Below are 20232 nucleotides of genomic sequence, written 5' to 3' on the forward strand. Positions count from 1 at the left end.
ATGTGGGGGGTGGTAGAGAGAACTTGGGCATACTCGGTTCAAGCCCTGGCAGTTTCAAAGCTATGACAAATTGTTTTCTTTTCTTCCCCCCCCCTTCCCTGTTACATTCAAGTCTTCCCACTACTGAAGTGGCATTTTCCCGGCTGGAAACACACTATTACAGAGCCTCAGTGATCTGTGGTGCCATCTGATTTAGTCTAGACACGTAAAACTTACTCTCTTGAGAAACGAGGACCTTGGAAGAGGCTACTGAAACAGAAATCTACTGGAAGTGAAACCTGTGCATCACTGGGGATGCTCTCCACTCTTCTGTGCTTCTGTAGCAGGGAAGCCAACCTGCAGCTTCTGCTCCAATCTGTGTTCTTATAAGGAGTGTTTCCTGCAAACATAGAAACAAAGTGGAAACAGTGATCTGGGGGGGTTGTGTTTCAGCATGTGTTTAATGCTCAGGGTTGGGGGGAGCACTACTGAGAATTATCTTATGTACCTGGTATTTCATGCACGATGTCAGGACTTCCAGTGCCTTACATGCACTAGAGAGAGCCCTTCCCCTGCTCCAAGTCCCGTCCAGAGCACAGCCACAGGTTTCTGCAGGGCTGCTCTTCTGAAGATGGTATCAGCACTGAAACCCTAGTGAGCACTGGTCCACAGAGCCAGAATGGTCAGACATCCATCACTTAAGTCACCCCGTTTTTAATGCCATTAGTGATGCAGCAACATGTATTTATATTTACATATAAATACCAAATGGTCAGATACCACATTTTAAAGCATAATTTATAATCTGAAACTGCTTACACTTTCATGATGAGGCTTGGGTTTTGCTCGTTTACATTCATAATTTAATTCCACTGGAATCTGATTTTTAAGAAAACTCAACATATCTTAATTACCATAAAAAGTTCCATACATATTTTACTTAAAAATATCTTCTGTTAAGAGGAAATTTACCAAAAATAACATGAAATATATTATTATGCATACATTTTCTTTTTTTGTAAAGTACAAACAAGAATCTGATCTCTTCTGGGTATTGCCTGATCTAATATGGCTATAGGTTCTATTTATTGTGTTTGTTTTTCAAAGTAAAGGGAAATACATAAATCACAGAACGGTAGGGATTGGAAGGGACCTCTGGAGACAATCTAGTCCAACCCCCTTGCTAAAGTGGGGTCACCCAGAGCAGGTTGCCCAGGATCACTATCTCCAGGTGAGCTTGGAAGCTCTCCAGAGGAGACTCAACATCATCTCTGGGCAGCCTGTTCCAGTGCTCTGGCACACTCACAGTAAAGTTTTTCCTCATGTTCAGATGGTACCTTCTGGGTTTCATTCTCTGCCTACTGCCTCTTGTCTAGCACTGAGCAGCACTGAAAAGAGTCTGACCCTATCCTCTTGCCCCCCACCCTTTAGATATTGATAAGCATTGATAAGATCCCCTCGGTCTTCTCTTCTCCAGGCTAAACAGCCCCAGGTTTACTCAGCCTTTCCTCGTAAGAGGTCCAGTCCCATCATTATCTTTGTAGCCCTGCATTGAGTGTAAGAACACTGACCAAACAAAAAACACATTCTAAGGATACAGAGAGCAGTGAAAGGACACTTTGAAAACTAATAAAAGACAACAGGTACAAAGAAACAACATCCGAGCACTCTGCAGTCTTTTGTCAGAGCATGTGCTGCAGTGACCTTGTAACAGTTATTAAAAACAACAACCAAAAAACAGTACCCACAGAAAAATCTGTCAAGGAAAACACTGAAAAGCTGGTACTATTTCCTAACAAGTAAGTGCAGAATGGATACTAAATATTTTATGTTGGTTTTTTCCCCCCCCATGTATGAACATCTTTCTTCCTCTTTCTGTTCACAGGACTGATTGTTGCAACTCTGGCAATATGCTGGATGCCAAACCAGGTTAGAAGGATCATGGCTGCTGCTAAACCAAAGCAGGACTGGACTATCCCTTACTTCAGGGCGTACATCACTCTTCTTCCCATCGCTGACATCTTCTTCTACCTCAGCTCGGTGGTGAACCCCCTCCTGTACAACATCTCCTCCCAGCAGTTCCGCAGCGTGTTCCTGCAGGTGCTCCGCTGCCACCTGACAATAGAGCATGCCAACAAGGAGAAGTTTCTCAGAGCCAACCTGAGCTCCAGAGCAAGGTCTCTACGCCCACTGCTCTCCTTCTCGGCCAGGCGTAAGTCTTCTACAAGGCGCAATACCAAAGTGTTCTTGAGTACCTTCCAGCATGAGAGCAAGCCTGACTGCAGCCCACAGAAACCAGGTCTTGAACCACCAGCACCCAGCTTGGAAATAGTGTCACTGGAGACTAGCTCAGAGCCCACTCCAGACACACAAAACGGCCTTTGTGAACTTCGAGTATGACTTCATAAGGCAGAGGTAACGATTAGCAACAGACTTGGAAACATGGAAATGAAAATGACTGAGGAACTGACTACATCTTAAAAGGAATAACACAGACAAATTTCTTTCCAGTTGTACAGAGAGAAGGAGTCCTGCATCCTGCTGTTGGGATTTTTTTAGTGCACACTAGAAATTCAACCTGCTAACTGAATTCATTAGCTGCCAAAACTATCAGCCCATCTCTCCCCACAATCTCTGAGCTTCACTTGCTGTTGACAGGGATTTGGGAACAAACAGACAATAACTGCAGTGTCTTTGAAGAAAGGAGGAGCCAGAACAAATTGTGCCAGGGCAAAAAAAATGTGCTTGAAGTTTAGCAATACAAAACCAACAGAGCCAATTTAACGAGCAGAACGGTGGTTATCAGGTGCGCCCTCGGCACCATGCCAGAATTCCCTCTCTTCTTGGGCCGGGGTCCGTTGCAGAGCGGAGTGTTGCAACAGCTGATGCAGACAGAGTTCACCTTCCCCGGAGAACAAAAGGACTGGTACCCAGCAGAAGCTATCAGGCAGGCTGCCGAAGATGCGCAGGATTTACGATACATGATGCCTGTGACACAGAGCAAAGGTTACTTAGTTTAACGGCAAGAGGGGTTTGCTTTACAACATGGCTCATGCTTGAAAACTGTTGCAAACCCAGTTTACATTTCCACAGCAAAGCAGCGTGGGTGATTAAGCCAGACACCTCATCCGTGACATGGCTAACAGCTCTGTGCTGCATGAGCAGCAGTCACTCTGCTTTGGAGTTTTCTTTTATTTGATTCTCATTGGAACCAAAAATATTACAAATTTGATTTACATAATGTATATTAAATGGTGCATTTTATAACCAGATTGTCTTACTTTGGAATAAGCTGTTTGAATAGCTGTAACTGAAATTCAGTTAGTTTGAAGGTGGCTTTTGTTTCTGTTGCTGAACATGTCCAAGTTGTTTCAGGTATCTAAGTAATTACAGTTTCCTGTGCTGTGAATTTGTCTTTTGAGCACTTTTTTCCTCCTTGTTGCTTTGCCACACAGAGACAAGACACAGAACAGTAAAAGGAGAATGACTATCAGCAAAACTTTCAATCCTCCCTGTGCCCCTTTTATGTTTCTTAAAGACAAACCAGAAGCACTTTCCCAGGTAATCTTGGGTTTTGCTGTCTTTGAAGCTTAGTATCCTCAACAACAAAAACTTCCATTTGTACAGAAATGGCTTTTCTGACTGCAAAGTCTTTTAACATGTCATGTAAATTAATCTTGGTTTAATTAATAATCTAATTACGTTTATAATCTTTCAAATTGTTTTTAACCTGAAAAAGACACATTCTGATGTACCCAACTTGTAGTTTTGAAATGGTTTATAAAAGGTTTAGAATACATAGTTGCATTTTCCCGTCACAGTCAAAAATGGTTGTGGCAGTTCCACCTCTTTACAATTTTCCTGCAAGTGATGCAGTTGAAATTGCGTATTGGAAAAACACACACATAACACATAAATGGATAATGGAGGCTAGTTTGTATTGCCTTGTGGTTACTAAAGGAGGTTAATATTTCTAAGGATAATAAAATTACTATTCCTTTGGAATAGGAGATTCTCAAAAGGTTTTTTGTTTGCTTGTTGGTTGTTTTTTGTCTGAAGGGTGTGGTAACAGGATTCCCTTGGGCCATGGAGCCTCTGCATCGTGCAGCACAGTCCCAGAATGTTTGTTAAATACACAGCAATCGAGACTTGTTTATGGAATGGGTGAGGCAGGAATGTGACCTGTAGGTACTGAATTTACAGAACCTGCAGATACTTATTCATGTCCCAGGGACATGGAAAATAAGTACTATGGCACCTACACATTCCAGGCGATGCCTCTGCAGAACCAACTGCCACTGCACTACCAAGTGCTGCGCATAGCAGCAGAGCACTTTGCTTGGGTGATGCTCAGAAAGAAGGATTTCCTGTCTTTGGAGAATTTTAATTAAAGCAATTCTTTTATACTGTCACAACACTGCTGCCATCCTGACAATGCAGGGGTTTCCCAGTTTTGTGTGCTCGCTCTACACATCTAAACTCTGAAATGTGTTTTAAGGCTATCTATCTACTTAAACTTATGAAGAGGAGCCCTCAAGTCAGTGTTAAATCTTCCTCTGTCTCTAGAGAGCTTCAATCAATCAGCACAGCAGGTTGAGCCTCTTCTCAAGAAGGAAGAGGAGCTACAGGCTGTTCTAGCTGCAACAGCAAAGGCACACAGATCAAGAAGCACAATCTTTATTACTATAGCTTGCAAAAAGAAGGGAGCTCTGTCTCTGTTGACAAACCACTGCTGTCAAGCACCCCAACTGTGCTGTCACTTACCAGCTTACAAGACTGAAAGCTCAACTGATATTTCCCACAAAGACCTGGTGCTCTGTACATGTTCCTGTTCAAAGAGCTGCAGGAGACACGACCCCTCCCATAGTTTTGATTAACTTTTTTTCTTTCCCCTTCCCTCTTGAGAAAGGAATCCTGTATTCCATGGAGGCAGGCACAAAAATTATTCTCCTCTCCATTCCTGCATTTCTCCATCACATATTCCTTCCCTGCAGCTACAGATACCCACCAGACTCATCCATTCCTCAGTCTTCCATATGAACAGCAGGGAATCTTGACTTTCCCCTCAAAGCCTCCAAAACCCTTTTGATTTCCTGTTCCCATTGTTTTATAGATCATTTGCTTTTCACTGAAAAGCCCTGTTTGCCATTGGAACTGTTAAGTGATTTATTAGTTTAGGTCCCTAAAATATCATATACTTCACCTGAAGACTAGGAGACTAGACTTGTTCAGTACTGTGATCAGTTAGATGATGCCCTCTGAGGCATGGTTTACACCAGGCAACTCTGAGAGACCTCTCCTGTAAAAAAAGTCAAAATCCTGCAACTTAATTCCACATATTTACAACAGCTCTGTTCTCTAGGATGAATTCCACAGAATAATCCTGAGCTCCTCTTGAAGTCAAAACAGTTATTCCTGTACAGACTGAAAATCCACAACTGGAACCACATTCACACCCAAACAGAGAGAATAATCTAACTAGCAGTAAAATCCCATTGTAAGGCTTCTCCTGTGCTGTTTCTGACTTACAGGCATTTCTGACTCACTCTCCCAAATAATTGCTTATTCCCATTCCCAGGTCTAGTAATCTGAATTGTAACAAGGTTATTTACATAATTCAAAAAGCTGTGACCACTACCAGGCTAAAGACATGCCCTTCACCTCCAAGGTTTTTAATATTTTCAGTAATGATAGATTCTTTTGAGCTTGCAGGTAAGTTCCCATCACACAGTAATTGTGCTCTTAATGACACATCAGGTATGAGCTACACTGATCAGGGTACAAAGGCTGTGCCTCTTCTCTAATACTGCAGTATTCTTAGAGAAAGAAACAGTGAAAACAGGCATAGAAGACTGATAGAAAAAGAATGCTAGCACTACAGGAGGGACTTTTTTTAAACACTAGCCATCACCTTTTTGTTTTTAAATGTATTTTTACCATGAGTGTGAAAAAACAGTGACACTTTAAATAGTGTGAGTTAAAGAAAGGCAGGAAAAGTACTCTTAAGCCTATTGTGATTCCAGCTTAATTGTGGCAGGAAATAAAGTAGGGAAACTGACTTCTATGATTTGATGCCAGGTACACTACTCCAGTTCCTCCAGCACACAGGTCAGTGCACCCTAGTTACTGCAGTTCACCTGCTGAGTTCAGAAAGGCCAGCAGCCACCCATCCATTTGGGATTCTCTCTAGAGGGTTTTCCTCAGACTCCTCTCTTGCAGTGGGTGTATTGTACTGTTGAGCCCATTCTGAACCTATTTCTGAGATCTTCCTGAATCATTTGCCATGAGCAGACTGCAAAGTGGTTATCTGCCTTGTAAGTTCATACCACAGACATAATGGCTAATTACTGGATACTCTTGCTTGAGCAATCAGGTTGGTGCATTCACTAGCACATCACCTAGAAATATAACAGCAAACCTTTCTGGGAGCTTTTCTTCTGCCTCAGACTGTTTTAAGTTGCTGGCTAGGCAATAAGACTACACCCTACTTTTACTGAGTGGCTAAGCTGTTCACCTGCAGTAGTTTACACCAGTGCTCAATCAGTGTATTTACTAATATAAAATTAATATACTTACTGCTTAGTCTCTTGATGGATGAGTATCAAATAATTTTCCTTTATTGTGTGTTCAGCAGCCTCCAACTGCAGTGTGGGTTAGGCCTGTGGGTAGGTACTATAATGTTTCACTCTGAAGTACCTGCTACAAACTAATTAAATACTTTGCCTTCATTCTGACTTCAAGGTTCACGGGGTTGGCTGGGGATGCAGTTCAGACACAAGCACTTTTATGGAGAGGGGAGTACACAAGTCTAGAATATCTGTGTGATAAAGCAGTAGTATTGCACACCCTCTCCTTCCACATACACCTGCTACATTTTTTAAACAAAAACCAGAATAAGCAAGAGAGCAAAAAAAGCTGAGCAACTTTCCCATCATTGCACACTCTGCCCCACACATGGGCTGAAAGTATGACCAATATACTATTTCTGCAGGATTTCTGCCTTACCCCATGCAATGAAGCAATGGTGTAAATCTGAAAGCTTTTCTACAGTTCCTGCTTGTAATGCTGATTGTCTCACCTAGACCCTATGCACATGCCCCCCACAACTGCCAAGCTCAACCCACCATGCCTAGCTGCAGTCTAGTCCTGTGCAGCCACACCTTAGCACTGGTTTGGCCACATTCGGTCTTAACAGCAACAAACAATTCATGCTACAATTAATTCAAATCCAAAGATGAGAATTCTTCCACCTACCCTGTCTGCAAGGCCCTGTACACATTCTCTTGAAACGCAGCCTAATGCGTTTTAGGCCAACCAAAACAAGGTGACATCACTTCTACATCTCACACTGTGGATACCAGAAGAACGAAACTTTTTCTTTTCCTGCTTGAGAAGTATCTTATTAGGCATCTCTAATTCTGCTGCTATAGCAGGTAGAGGCAAAAAAGAGCAACTGTAAGCATTACTCCCCAACTGAAGAGCCACCATAATCCAAGCAGTATGAAATTGTAGTTTGCACCTGTACTCTCAAGACTGTCCTTCAGCAAAATACAGAGAGAATCTCTGAAGCCAAACCAGGCAACTAGAATAGCACCTCTGAGATCAGTGACCTCATTTCTAAAAAAGTCACCTTCCAACTTCATGACCAAACTGCTCTGAAGCTGCTTTCTGCAGTGCCACACCTCAGCAGGAATTCACAGCCTTCTGCTTCACCCCAGAACAGTCTACAGCCTCATGGCCACAAAACTCTTAGCTCTGTCTTCCATGAGGAGATGCCACTTTGCCCAATGCTCACTTTTCCAAGCCAAAGCTTTTGCTACAGTGTTTTGTACATACCAAATGTTGTAGGCATGCACAAGGTCACGTTAGTCTTCTGCAACTCATTCCACTGCACAATCTTCTGCACATACTCTGAGTATGCCTGCTGCATCAAATCTTATGGAGCTTTAGAAAGCAGTCTATGCACTAGTAGGCCCACCAGCAAGACATTCTTGAGCAGTCACAAAACCACCTTTTCAAGACTGGACCAGGAGCTGAGGTCATACACAGAAAAGTTTTAGTATCTCAAGATAAGTAACTCAGAAAGTTAGTAGGCAGATAAGACAAGTTTTGAGGACAGTTTCTCAACTCTTTTAGATTTGGTGCTTAATCTTGCCCATCTCCTCCAAGCAAAGGCAGAAAACTGGCCAACAGTTGACATCTCATACTGTGGCAAACATAACTCATGAGACACCCCGACAGTTGTCCTAGCTCTAGTGTTAGCATGCTTTCATGATATGTATGTGATTTGGTTTAGGTGTTCTCTAATGTTGCTGTTAATAAAATAAAGCCCAAGGAGTGGTTATGAACTGATACTCTCCCTTTGTTTTAATATCCTGAATAGTTTCAGCTATGCTATCCAGCCTTCTAGTCCTGGAGACATTCAGTACCCAGTAGGAGTTCAAAAAGCTCTTTTGTGATACCTACTGAAATCTGAAGTGAGAACAGACACTAGTGCAAGAACACCACCTAAACATTTAATATTCCTTCCTGAGGAGCATAAAATATACATGTAACTATTTCTGGATTTTACTACATTAGTAATGTTCAAGACTGAGTATAGGCTACAGAAAAATAGGTTTCTAAATTATGTTTTGTAGTTCCTATATTAGGTTTTACACCAACCTTTTTCTGGCTTCTGTGGTTTGGCTGTAATAATTGTGTCTTGCTTAGCCAGCTCCTGTTTGCATACATCATGAGGTGACAGACTGCAAAAGGTCCTACAGTGATTTTCTCCATTTTCTGGAAAAAGTGATTATGAGTATTTGATCTAATAAGCTCCTAAATATCTTAGAAGGTAACCAAGTGTTGAAAAGCAATTGTTCTTCTGACATTGTGTTTCCCCAAACCATTGTTTAATCAGATCATGTTTTTATTGGTTTAAAACATTAATTAAGCCTCCCCAATAGAAATCCTTTTATCTATGATTGTAAATGCACTGTTAAAAAAAAAACCAAACCACAGTTTAAGCCAGTCCAAAGTATAACCACATCCAACCATGTCCCATGTCTTTCATTTTACATTTATTTTTCCTGTCCTCCTCTCAACTTTCTCTCTGAAGCTCGAGTGGTTTAAACAATTTGCACCGTGCCAGGAAGTTTATTGTGAAGTTTACTAATTGTCTTATAAACAGCTAATTAAATACTGTAAGCAACCATGATCAGCGTTTTCCAGGTGAAAAATCCGAGGCACTGAAGTTAAGTAACTTGAGGTCTGCCGCAAAGTCGTGTCACACGCCTCCTGATTTTTAATCCTGTGGTTTGGGACTGCGGCTATTTCATCCTGACCCCTCCCTTTCATGCATTCAGTAGACAAGATGAAAGTGTATTCATGCCATTAGGCTCTTACAGAGCATACAGTTCTATAAAAACCCCACAACATACAACACAATACAGCCAAAACCAAAGGCAAGAACAACCAACAACTCCACAAGCCAAAATACCCCCACTCCCCACCAAACCCTACAAGGTTGGTTTATTTTCATCATAATTTTCTATTAACTCTCACTCAGTATCATCACAACCCTTCCATACACTGGGCACTTTTTAAAAGTTCCTCTTTTCCTCAGAAACTAATGTGATAGCCTACTAGGAGGGGTTTTATAATGCAAGATTGGCCTACTCACACTCCTGACCTTAACTGACCTGATATCATGCAGAAATTAAATCATCTCAAAAGAAACCAGGACATCTCTTTGTAAGACATGCCTTCTAATTCTGGTGCTGGAAATATGACTCAAAACTGAATTATCAATAACAAAAATGACAGTACAAAGCAGTCTTTGTCGCTGCTTGCAGCATCACACAGCAGAAACAAGGCATTGAATACATAGACTGAGAAAGTTAAGTACCCTTGCTAGTGGTGGTATTATCAAGTTTGGGGTTTTTTTAGGCCACAGGAGGCTACAAACCAGAGGTCAAATCTGAACTTTCACCTGCATATCTAACTATTTTGTTTTCTACTGTTTATTAATTTCTCTGCTAATATGGACTTACAGTCGGGCACTAAAACATACACGCTTTCAAACAAAGCCAGCTCACAGCCTTCCATCAATCTGTTCTCCCCTGATACAAAGGTATCAAGATCTAAATGGCCTTGGATATCACAATCTAAATATATCTCATCTTACAGCAAGAGAGATGAATTTAGACTTGATTTTCAGAATTCTCTAAGAGCATTTTTCTCAATCCTCATCTGCTGAACCAAACTGGAAAGACACTGTCCTTATGCCTCTGCAAATGTTCAGATGCTGCACCCTTGTAATAACGAAGTCCTTGTGCTGCTTTTGGCTGGATAATTTCCCTCACTGTAGCTGCTGTGGGACTGTGGTTTGGATTTGCGTTGTAAAGTGTTGATAACATAGGGACATTTTCCTCAACACTGAGCAGTACTTACAGAGTCAATGCCTTTTCTGACTCTCACCCCACCCCACCAGTGAGCTGAGGGTGCACAAGAAGTTGGGAGGGGACACAGCTGGGACAGGCGACACCAACAAACCAAAGGGATATTCCATACCATATCATGTCATGCTCAGCATATAAAGCTAGGGAATGAACAAGGAAGGAGCAGACACTCGAAGAGATGTTTTTTTGTCTTCTAAAGTAACTGCAACAGAGCCCTGCTTTCCTGGAGATGGCTGAATATCAGCCTACTGATGGGAACTGGTGAATGAATTCCTTGCTTTGCCTGCACACACAGCTTTTTGTGTCTTTATCTCAACCCACAACTGTTCTCACTTTTAACTCTGCCAATACTCTCCCTCATCACATGGGGCAGAGGAGTGAGTGAGAGGCTGAGTTGCTGGCTGCAGTTAAAACCTTGACAGTCCCATAAATAAATTTACACATGAACAGTTTTGTTGCATCCTATGGCACCCTATCCATGACAATACCCTTGGTTGTCCAGACCACTTTTAACGGAATGGCTCACATGTTTACACTTGCATGCCAGTACCTTTGAAATCCATTTAGCTTTTCTATCTTTAGATGTTTTCATGCTTACAGTTTCACAGAATCATAGAACTGTTAGGGTTGGAAGGGACCTCAAGGATCACCTAGGTTCAACCCCCCTGCCATGGGCAGCCTGCTTGACTTGAGAAGGACCTGCCTGGATTTTGTACCATGTTTTCCACTTTCAAAGACTCATTGGTAATTTGGCAAAATAGGTTGTATCAAGTTTTAACAAAACAAACCAACCAAACAAAACCAGACTACAAAGTGGAAACAAACCCAGGTTGGATTAATTAAAATACACTTGTGAATGTTGTGATAAGCTCCCTGAGAGCTGAAACAAGTGATAGGGTCATAAAGAAGTGTTTAGAAATACAGACTTATTTGTGTGTGAAGTGCAATAGGAAACTGTTAAAGGAGGTTTAAGAGGCACCAGGCTATGGGCACTGTATCATCACAAAATTTATCTGTATACCTTTCATACAAGTTGAAGAAATAAACTAACATAAAAAGCTACTGTCCATGGCCTATGAAAAATGAAATTCACTGAACCAGATACCACAACTTCTTAAAATAATACATCCCTTCACCACTTGGATCTTTGTCATGACTTCGAGGTCATAAACCACTTGAACTAACTCCACTTGCTTTTCTATACTTGAAAGGCCATCAGAACAACAATCTACTACATACTGTCTGTAACTTCTCCCTAGCTGACACTAGTTCAGTTCATTCCAGATGTGGCTGGAAGTTTCCCGAGCAACCCAAAGATTGGAAGGAATTTACTAGTAAGAAAACAGCTTTGGCATCTGGAGAAGCATTTCTTAAGGGAAATGTAACTACAGCTCCAAGTTTTCACCATACAGTAGACAATAACTACGTGTACTGTAAATCTTTTAGTCAGCATGAAAAAATAACTGCATGTTATTATGTTATAACTGGTTATTATGTCTTCATTTCATGGGCTGCCTGGCATCAAAAGACGTGATGTCATAAGTCACGATGGTCACAGGCCATGTTTTAATTTTCACTGATAATCTAGGAGGAAAAAAAACCAACACTATGCTTTAATTAAAAAATAGTAATTAAAAGTCCTTTTGTGTTGTGTTGATATTGCTTTAGCCACAAGTGACGGTGTAGAATAAAAAAGACTAAATCCTCACCGCCAGCTCCGTGGATGTTTCTTAACTATTTCCAAATGGATACTGGGGCTGCAGCTCTTACTGATAAAACTTTAATGCCTACAGTGATTCTGGAGATGTTAAACTTTGTTTGCTGTTTTAATCATTTTTTCAATAAATGTACACCAGAGTGTAATTTCCCCTTGATACAACCATGCAATTAGTATTAGTTCTAATGGAAGCTATACATGAAAACAGAAAAAAAAGTATGTGTTTCTGTAATCCTTAACAGTCATACAGAAAGCAATTTAATCATGGCAGCAACACAGTAAGATTAAAGAAAGTAGCAAAGTCAGGTGAAGAATTTACTGCAGGCCAACTCATCACACAACTTAGGTTTCCTCTGCCTGATAATCAAATGAGAGGGAATGCAATACTGAGAAGAGTTAAATAAACAACTTACGATTGATTCAACAGCGAGATGATGATGTTGTTCATGATGTTTCCATGCACTACTTTTAAGCACACCCTTAAAGCAATTGATTCAGTTACACTGCAGGATTATATTCTATGTAAACACATTAAAAGGACCATTGTAAACCAAACAAGTAAGAGAAGTTTCACATTGCAGATTAATAGAAATAATGAGATTGTTTATGAATTTTCCTTTGCAAGCAAATCAGGAAACACCTTTATATAGACAAGCCACTTTAATCAGTCCTGCTACACCAGCTATTTTTTTTCCCTTGCAAAAGTATGTTCACAACTACACTAGAGCACAAGGGATATTGTTCAAAACATACACATGGGTGTGGGAGACTTCAGAGAAATGTAGGCTTTCTGGACTGTCTCATCCTTCCTATTTTCCTTCTTTCTTATCTATTCACATTGCAAGTTTCATTTTGCCTCAAGAAGGTGTTAGATCAGCCCTTACTCAGATAGTTCTTGCCTTCAGTAAATGGTAACCTCCATTATCAGTATGTTTTATATAGTATGTTTAAAAGTATATATATACACACACACACATTATATATTCATCTACTTATGAGGATGTTTCATCTGATTCCAGCATTCTGTGGGGTTTCTTTGTTCCTACATATACTCTCAAACCAAAGGAGTCCTGACATTTCCAATCAAAGTTCATAGACAGGAAAGAGAGGCAAGTGGGAGAGGAGGATCTGCCATGGGTATTTCCACAAAGTATCTGCAAGTGGAATTATTGTAAGCAAGGACTTTGATCCTCTATCAAACATTACATTTACATGGTTTTTAAACACCTGCTAATTCAGTTGAAAACTGCACTAGAAATTAATCTTTTATGTTAATTTCTGTGGGACAAAAGTTACTTGTTATACTCTTCAGTGTCCCTTTCCTTTCTCAGCATTCTTCCCTCTAAAGAAAGCAAGCACTGGCTTTTATGTTTTTAGGTTTTGCATGGCAGGAAAAGAACTCTCTTAGAATATACATAGAATAAACCAGGTTGGAAGAGACCTTCAAGATCATCGCGTCCAACCCATCAACCAATCCAACACCACCCAAACAACTAACCCACGGCACCAAGCACCCCATCAAGTCTTCTCCTGAAAACCTCCAATGATGGCGACTCCACCACCTCCCCAGGCAGCCCATTCCAATGTGCAATCACTCTTTCTGTATAGAACTTTTTCCTAACATCTAGCCTGAACCTCCCCTGGCGCAGCCTGAGACTGTGTCCTCTTACCCTTCTGTATCTCCCACTGGAATAGAATGTTAACATAACTGCATAAAACTTGTTCTAGCCAAAGTTTTAAACACAACCCTGCTTGAAGTGAAAAAGGACATTTGTCACTTGACAAAGTGTCCAGTTCTGTGCAGTGACAGATCCCCAAAGTGCAACTGAAATATAAACTGCCACTGCAAAGGGCTGTTTGCAGGGGAGACAGAATTATACTAGTTACACATAATCATTTAATCAGGTACATGCTGACATGCTGCTCAACTAATTTTAAATTAGTTGTGCAATGGAGCAAACTTCTGCCTGATACTACAAACAGCTGAGGCAACGTGCCTGCTGATTTACTTCACAATGTTAGTGACCAGTACCGCATCCTTACTACTTTCATCAGAGGCTGTCACACTAACAGCCACTTTTTAAGCTCTCAGTTAGGAACCTTCCCGTCCAATGGTCCTCTTTCACTGGAAGCCTGAAAGCACCAGCCAAGATTGGCTCTCTAAACACTGAAATAATATTCTGAGAGAACACTGTGGCATCTAAAGCAGTAATTGAAGAGGAGTGGTTGGTCTAACTATCTCAGGCATAAGTAACCACAACATAAATGAAACAAACTGCAGAGATTTGTAGTCCTCTGCTGCATTATTTACATAAAGCTTAACGCAGAAATGAAAAGGAACCACAGAGCTGTCATTCCACAGCTCAACAAAACACTAACAAAAAAAAGAAGTCAGAAAAAAAAAAGTCACTGCTACAGGCTGAGGACTGTATTGGAGGCACACCACAGAACGTAAGTCAGCAACCCCCTTGATGGCAAAGCAAATACTCAGATCAATGCATGCTGCAAAGGAAGGGTGGCCACATCGATAGGTTACCGATTCACACCATGAACTTTATCTCAAAATATCGCATTTAACTTTTAAATAAGGGCTTAGGAGAACTTGTAACATTTTGCCCACTGACACTGCTATATTTTATTAAGGACAAAAATGGGTTAGTCTAACAAAAATTAAATTATATTCCTTTGACTGTATCTAGTCAAGAGGAAAAACTCCAATTACAAGATTGTGCTGTCAAATAAATGCAAATTCACATCTTTCATATTCTGGGTTAAAAATTCAAACTCGAGCCTATTATAAATTAAAATCAATATTTGAAACATTTCAGCTTTCGGCGATAAGCAACAACGGAAAGAATCAAGTTAGGAAATACATTGGTGGAAGTGGAATGAATTATTAAATAAAACTTTGGAAAATAAGGCATTTATATTACACACATTTAAATATCAATTAGGAAAAAAAAAGAAACAATAAAGGATGATGAACTGAATCATTTCTGTTTTACAACCAATACTCTCCAGAATTGACTGAGGATAACAGAGAAACTAAGCTTGCAATTTGAATTGCGCTCAATTTGAAATAGCTGGGTTAAAAATGTAAATTTATTCACCAGCTGAAATTTACAGTCTTTAAGCTTAAAGTGAATAAAAACTGCATTTGTAGAAGTCAATGCAATAAAACAAAGCAGTGGTACCTGCTTTGCGCAGCTTGTTAGTTACCTCCTAATGGGGGAATCCAAGGATCTGCTCAGTAAAAAAAACCAACACCACACCTGGAAGTTTAGGAAGTCCTTATTTACTACATTGCAAACCAAGTTCTTCACAGGATTACATTATGTCTATATATGTGTATGTACATAAATATGTCTAAAATCTATTAAAATAGTCCAAATCTGCATGTCAGTGTGCTACTGCCAACTGGCCAGACTGCAGTCTTGCCTGCTGGTCTGGGAAGATGCAAGACTCGTCCCACCCTCCACAAGGAGCACACCCAAGGCTGTCTCCTAGCACACCTGTGGGGTGTGCACACATGCAAACCCATGTACCCTAAAGGCTTGAACTTTAATTTGTGAGGGGCGTACTTGACTGGAAACTCTTTTCTAACAGTCACCTGGAGGGAAGATTACAGGTATATTGCTGGAAGGCTGAGACAGTCTGAGGCTGAACTGAACTGATGTTATGGGTTGAGCTGAATGTGATGATGATATTCCATACAATGCTGTCATCATGCCAGCCTCAAAATCAAAGTGCTGGCTGGAGCAAAATATCATGGGGCTTGAAGCTTAGATTGTAACGTGAGAGGCTTCCTGTTCTGGTTGCTGCTTCCAGTTTCCGCTTTTTGGGGTGTTGGCGTTTTCCACTGGGTAGGCTGAGGATTGAAGGTGGGGAGAGAGGGGAGGTCTCTGGCTGCTGCTTCTGCATTTTGCTGTGCTTTTCTACAAATAGGCTAAAGTCATTGTGCATTGTATCATTTCCAGTAAAACACACTCTCCATCTACCCGGGAGTTGGGGGGTTGTGTTACTTTCCCTCCCAGCTGTGTGGGGACAAGGGGGCTTGCAAGATCGAGCTGTGTTAACCCTTGACAAAATGAAAACACAAAGAAATCCGGGAAGATATTAAAAAAAACACAACCAACCAAAAATCCCAACAAAAACACAAACCAAGTGAACAAACTCCCCCCATCCAAAACCAAACAACTTAAGAATGAAATGCAAACGGGCTTTTTTATCTGTATCTACATACCATGTTTACAGCCCTTCAGATCACCATAGCATCCATTTAAACCTATTAGAAGTACTGTTGAAGCTGTGGTGTGCAGATAGCAAAGCTTTCAAACAGTTATTTAGTGGTACTTGGGACTTCAAAGGCACCTTCTAAGCCCTAACTATCTCCCATCCCCACCACCTTTTCAAAGTAAACTTGAAATAAACATGACAACACTCCAATAAGGTAGAGCTTGGAAGCGACTAACCTACCATTAAACACAGATTTTGTCTCTGCACTGGAGCTTCTCAGTATTTTACAGAAATACAGTCACTGGGGATAGTGTTATCCAGGATGAAAGGAAGTACCAGCAGTTCAGCTACTTTTGATAGGTAACAACAATTGTTACTATTTATCTATGATTCATAAGGTAGTGATCTGAAACTACCACCACAAGCAGCACTAGCTGATTGATAAGCAATTCAAAGACACTGATGAATAGCTTCCTACTGCAAAGAACCAATGTTACTGTTCAAGACGGATGGCTGCACTCATTTGCTAGGTAGAGAGCCTCCTGTTACTGAAGGACTCCCCGAGAAAGGACAGGCTACAACTTGATTTACATTCATAGGGTAACAGACCACTAGATCAGACAACTCCATGCTCTAAAGCACTGCCCTCAGTTACCAGATGTACAGCTCCAGACAGCAGCTTCCCCTTCAGCCAGAGTTCTCAAGACCCAACCTGCCCTCCACTCCTTATGCCCACTGCCTGGTGCAGAGGTCATAGCTACTGGAGCCTGGTGTCTCAGCAGTTGTCTGTAGCAAGGGCAGGATGCTGCATGAACTCCAACTCCCACAAACACATTCCCTGGCCATGCTACCCAGCCCTGAAGACTTATCCTCAAGTAGAAGTCTAAAAAATGAGACAGTTCCTACTCCACTTTGAATGCCTTCCACAATGCTGAATTAAAACGCCCTCAATTTATAACACAGCTTCAAAGACAATAGAGGTGAGATGCCGAACCACAGCTAGCGTCCTCTTGAACACATTTATCTCCAAATATGCTAAATTAATTACAGTAAGAATAACGCCCACTTAGACTTAAAAAGTAAGTATGGCACATATATCCATTTGTGCCATTGTCTCCCTGCCAGACTACTCAAAATGTTCACATCCCTCTCCCTTCTTTACTTGTATTTTCCTCCATGGATGAAAGCAAAGATGACTACACTTCCCTTAAGATGAACCTTCAGAGTATATAAATTACTAGAGTAAATAAAAGAAAGGAGGGAATTACTAATTTAATGCTCTTCCATCTCTGGGGGGAAAAGCCCATGTAATTAACTGTAATGAGATTAAACTAACTTGTTGTTATTAATTTCCCAGTGCTGAGAAACTAACTTTGAGACTGTAAGACTGTGTATTAACAGCTTTATCAACATTTGGCTAGCATCCTTCAGTTTTTACACCAGTTTTAAAGGAAAATGATTAACTTCATTGAGTTGCAAAGTCACTTAGAAGTATAAGTAATTGATTCTGGTCCGCTTAGGTAGAAATGCCATTCCATTTGTAGCTGAAGACTCTAAATGAGTGCAGCCAAAAGCAACAAATGCTACCCAGAATATACAGAAGTATTATAAAATTCTTACCAAAACTTTTTTCCATGACTTCTTTCTGACACATATCTTGAACATTCACTGTACAATTCACAATGAACTCCGGTGCAGAGCAGTCATTATTTAGCTGGAACTCCTCACACTGGTAGCACTGTATTTGCAAACCCAACCCTAGGACAGACAGAATTTTGCTCACAATAATAGCAATTAAAAGAAACCCTAACAATACGCGCCAGAAATCTTTCTTCGCGTTGCTGTTCCTCACTATTCAACAGCTCAGCAGACGTAGGGCTTTGACAATAACGTAAAAGAAACGAGTCGCCCACTCAGCTGAGGCTATGCCTTGAGTGCTTAGCACCTGCCTGAGCAGCGGGCTCCTTTCCGCGGGGACTCCGCTGTTCAGCCGCTCCGGCCCTGCCTCCCCGACGCGGCGCGGAGGAGGCTGCCGCCAGCAGGCGGCGGGCACCGGCACCAACAACGGATGGGCATGGGCATGGGCACGGGCACCGCACCACAGTCTGCCCGGCCCCGGGGCTACCCGCAGCACAGCGGTCTACAACTACCGGCGCTCCAGAGAGAGAGCAACCCAGCTAACAGTTACGCTGCGGCTCTTACCCGTGCCGACGGGTTTACTTAACTACTAATTAATTACAAATTATTTAATTGCAATTTTGTCACGCACAATTACAGCTGCAGAGCATCCTTCACCTCCCTCCTTTATCAGGCAAACGAGGTGCTCCCTAGGAGCCGCTCCTCTCAGTCCTCCGCTGGGCCCCCGCATCGCGGCTATTCACGGACACCAGTCGGAGAGTCCCGGCCCGCGTCTCCCCTCCGCGGACCGAGCCGGCTCCTCGTGGGAAGGGACCGCCAACCCACCGCCCAGGGCAGGAGTGAGCGGCGCTGGTGGTCAGCAGAGAGCACCCTCCGAGTCCGGTGCCGGCCGCTGCGTGCGGAGCGGTTCTCGCCTCGTCCGGAGGCCGGCCAGCTCCGGAGACCACAGGCCGGCACTGCCCCACTGCCGGCGGGGGAGAACTCTCCGACCACTGTCAGGCCGGCAGGCTCCGCTGCCCGGTTCCCGCTGAGCGCTCGGCGCCAGCTCCGTCGAGGGGCTGTGAGGGGACGAAGCGTCCCCGAGGCTGCTGTGGCCAACCCCGGCTCTCATTGGCCTCTCCGGAGAAGCGGCGCGGAGCCCCTTACCTGGAGCCAGGCACAATCCCCAGAAAGTTGCAGCGAGGAGGAAGAGCCGCATCCTCCCGGAGCCGCCACCGCCGGGCTGGCGGGCAGTCGCGAAGGGGCATCAGAAGGAGAGAGGCAGCGAGGGCGCCGTGCACTTGTGCCGCTTCCACGCCGCCTCCGCTGCGGAGAGGCGCCTCGGGAGCAGGCGGCGGAGCCCGCCCGGCTCCCGCCCTGCCCAGCCCCGCGCCGCGCTCCAGCCTCGCCGGAGTTGAGCACTGAGACTGGAAGAAACTGTAGGAGAAGCGAGAGCTGGGGGGCGGCTCCCCCCTCCCTCCCCAGCACCATGTGATGCCGGCGGAGCGGGGCGGGGATCCCCGCCAGCCGCCCCGCACCTTGCCTCACCCAGCGCGCCTCAGCGACAGGGAAAGTTCAGCGAGGGAGAAGACAGCCCCGCACGTAGCTCGTAGCTCTGCCTGCACCGCCGAGTACAACTCGGCACCCAACTCACACAGTCCCTGCCGCGACCCTCTGCCTAGAGGCGGCTCGCGCACCCCTCTGCGTCTGCTCCCCGGGGTCGGCTGCGAGCCACGCGCACCCGTGCCCCTACTGCAGCTCGAGGCAGCTCCCTTTTCCCGCCCGCCCGAAGCCCACAGGTGGCTGCAGGCGCGCAGCTGTGAGGGAGTTACAGGCCCGGCCTCGCTGCGAGGCGTCGCTCTTCTCCTATCAACATCCCGCCAAGCTCACCTTTCCCGGAGGGAAGGCGCAGCCACACATGTGACACCACCCCCCTCGCTTCGACAGAGACTGTCCCTTCCCTTCTGCTCCCTGAAAACGAATCAAGCTGGGGGCGGGGAGCGAACGGGCGGGGTGGCCGTGTACGTGTCGGTGCGGCGATCCCTTGCCTCCTCCGCGAACACTAACAGGGCGGCACCTCGTTACCGGCGGCCGGGGTGGGGCGGAGGCTCCGCAGCCGGTGGTCCCGGAGCTGGTTGCGGCTGCCTCGGCCCGGAGCGCGTGGGCGCCTCGGGGCTGGCGAGGCGGGCTGAGCCGCGGCAGCCGCTGGCGGGGGAAAGCGGGCTGAAGCGGCGCGAGCGG

General features: G+C 43.6%; 2 protein-coding genes across 2 annotated transcripts in view; one reads left to right on the plus strand and one right to left on the minus strand.

The window, feature by feature from the left end:
- Positions 1–2394, plus strand: part of GPR39 (G protein-coupled receptor 39) — a 92935-nt gene extending 90541 nt beyond the window's left edge. Inside the window, exon 2 of the mRNA XM_009899038.2 lies at positions 1865–2394. Coding sequence (XP_009897340.1) covers positions 1865–2379 — 515 coding nt within the window. The 3' untranslated portion in view covers positions 2380–2394. The remainder of the gene's footprint in view (positions 1–1864) is intronic.
- Positions 2395–2731: 337 nt separating this feature from the next.
- Positions 2732–19472, minus strand: LYPD1 (LY6/PLAUR domain containing 1). The gene is made up of 3 exons (XM_054176963.1): positions 19159–19472; positions 17995–18132; positions 2732–2967 (listed from the first exon to the last, which is right to left on the minus strand). Exons 1-3 carry the CDS (start codon positions 19208–19210, stop codon positions 2732–2734), a joined length of 426 nt encoding a protein of 141 aa, XP_054032938.1. The 5' UTR covers positions 19211–19472.
- Positions 19473–20232: the final 760 nt, after the last annotated feature.

This window comes from Dryobates pubescens, chromosome 2 (genome assembly GCF_014839835.1).
Source record: "Dryobates pubescens isolate bDryPub1 chromosome 2, bDryPub1.pri, whole genome shotgun sequence".
Classification (NCBI taxonomy): Eukaryota; Metazoa; Chordata; class Aves; order Piciformes; family Picidae; genus Dryobates; species Dryobates pubescens.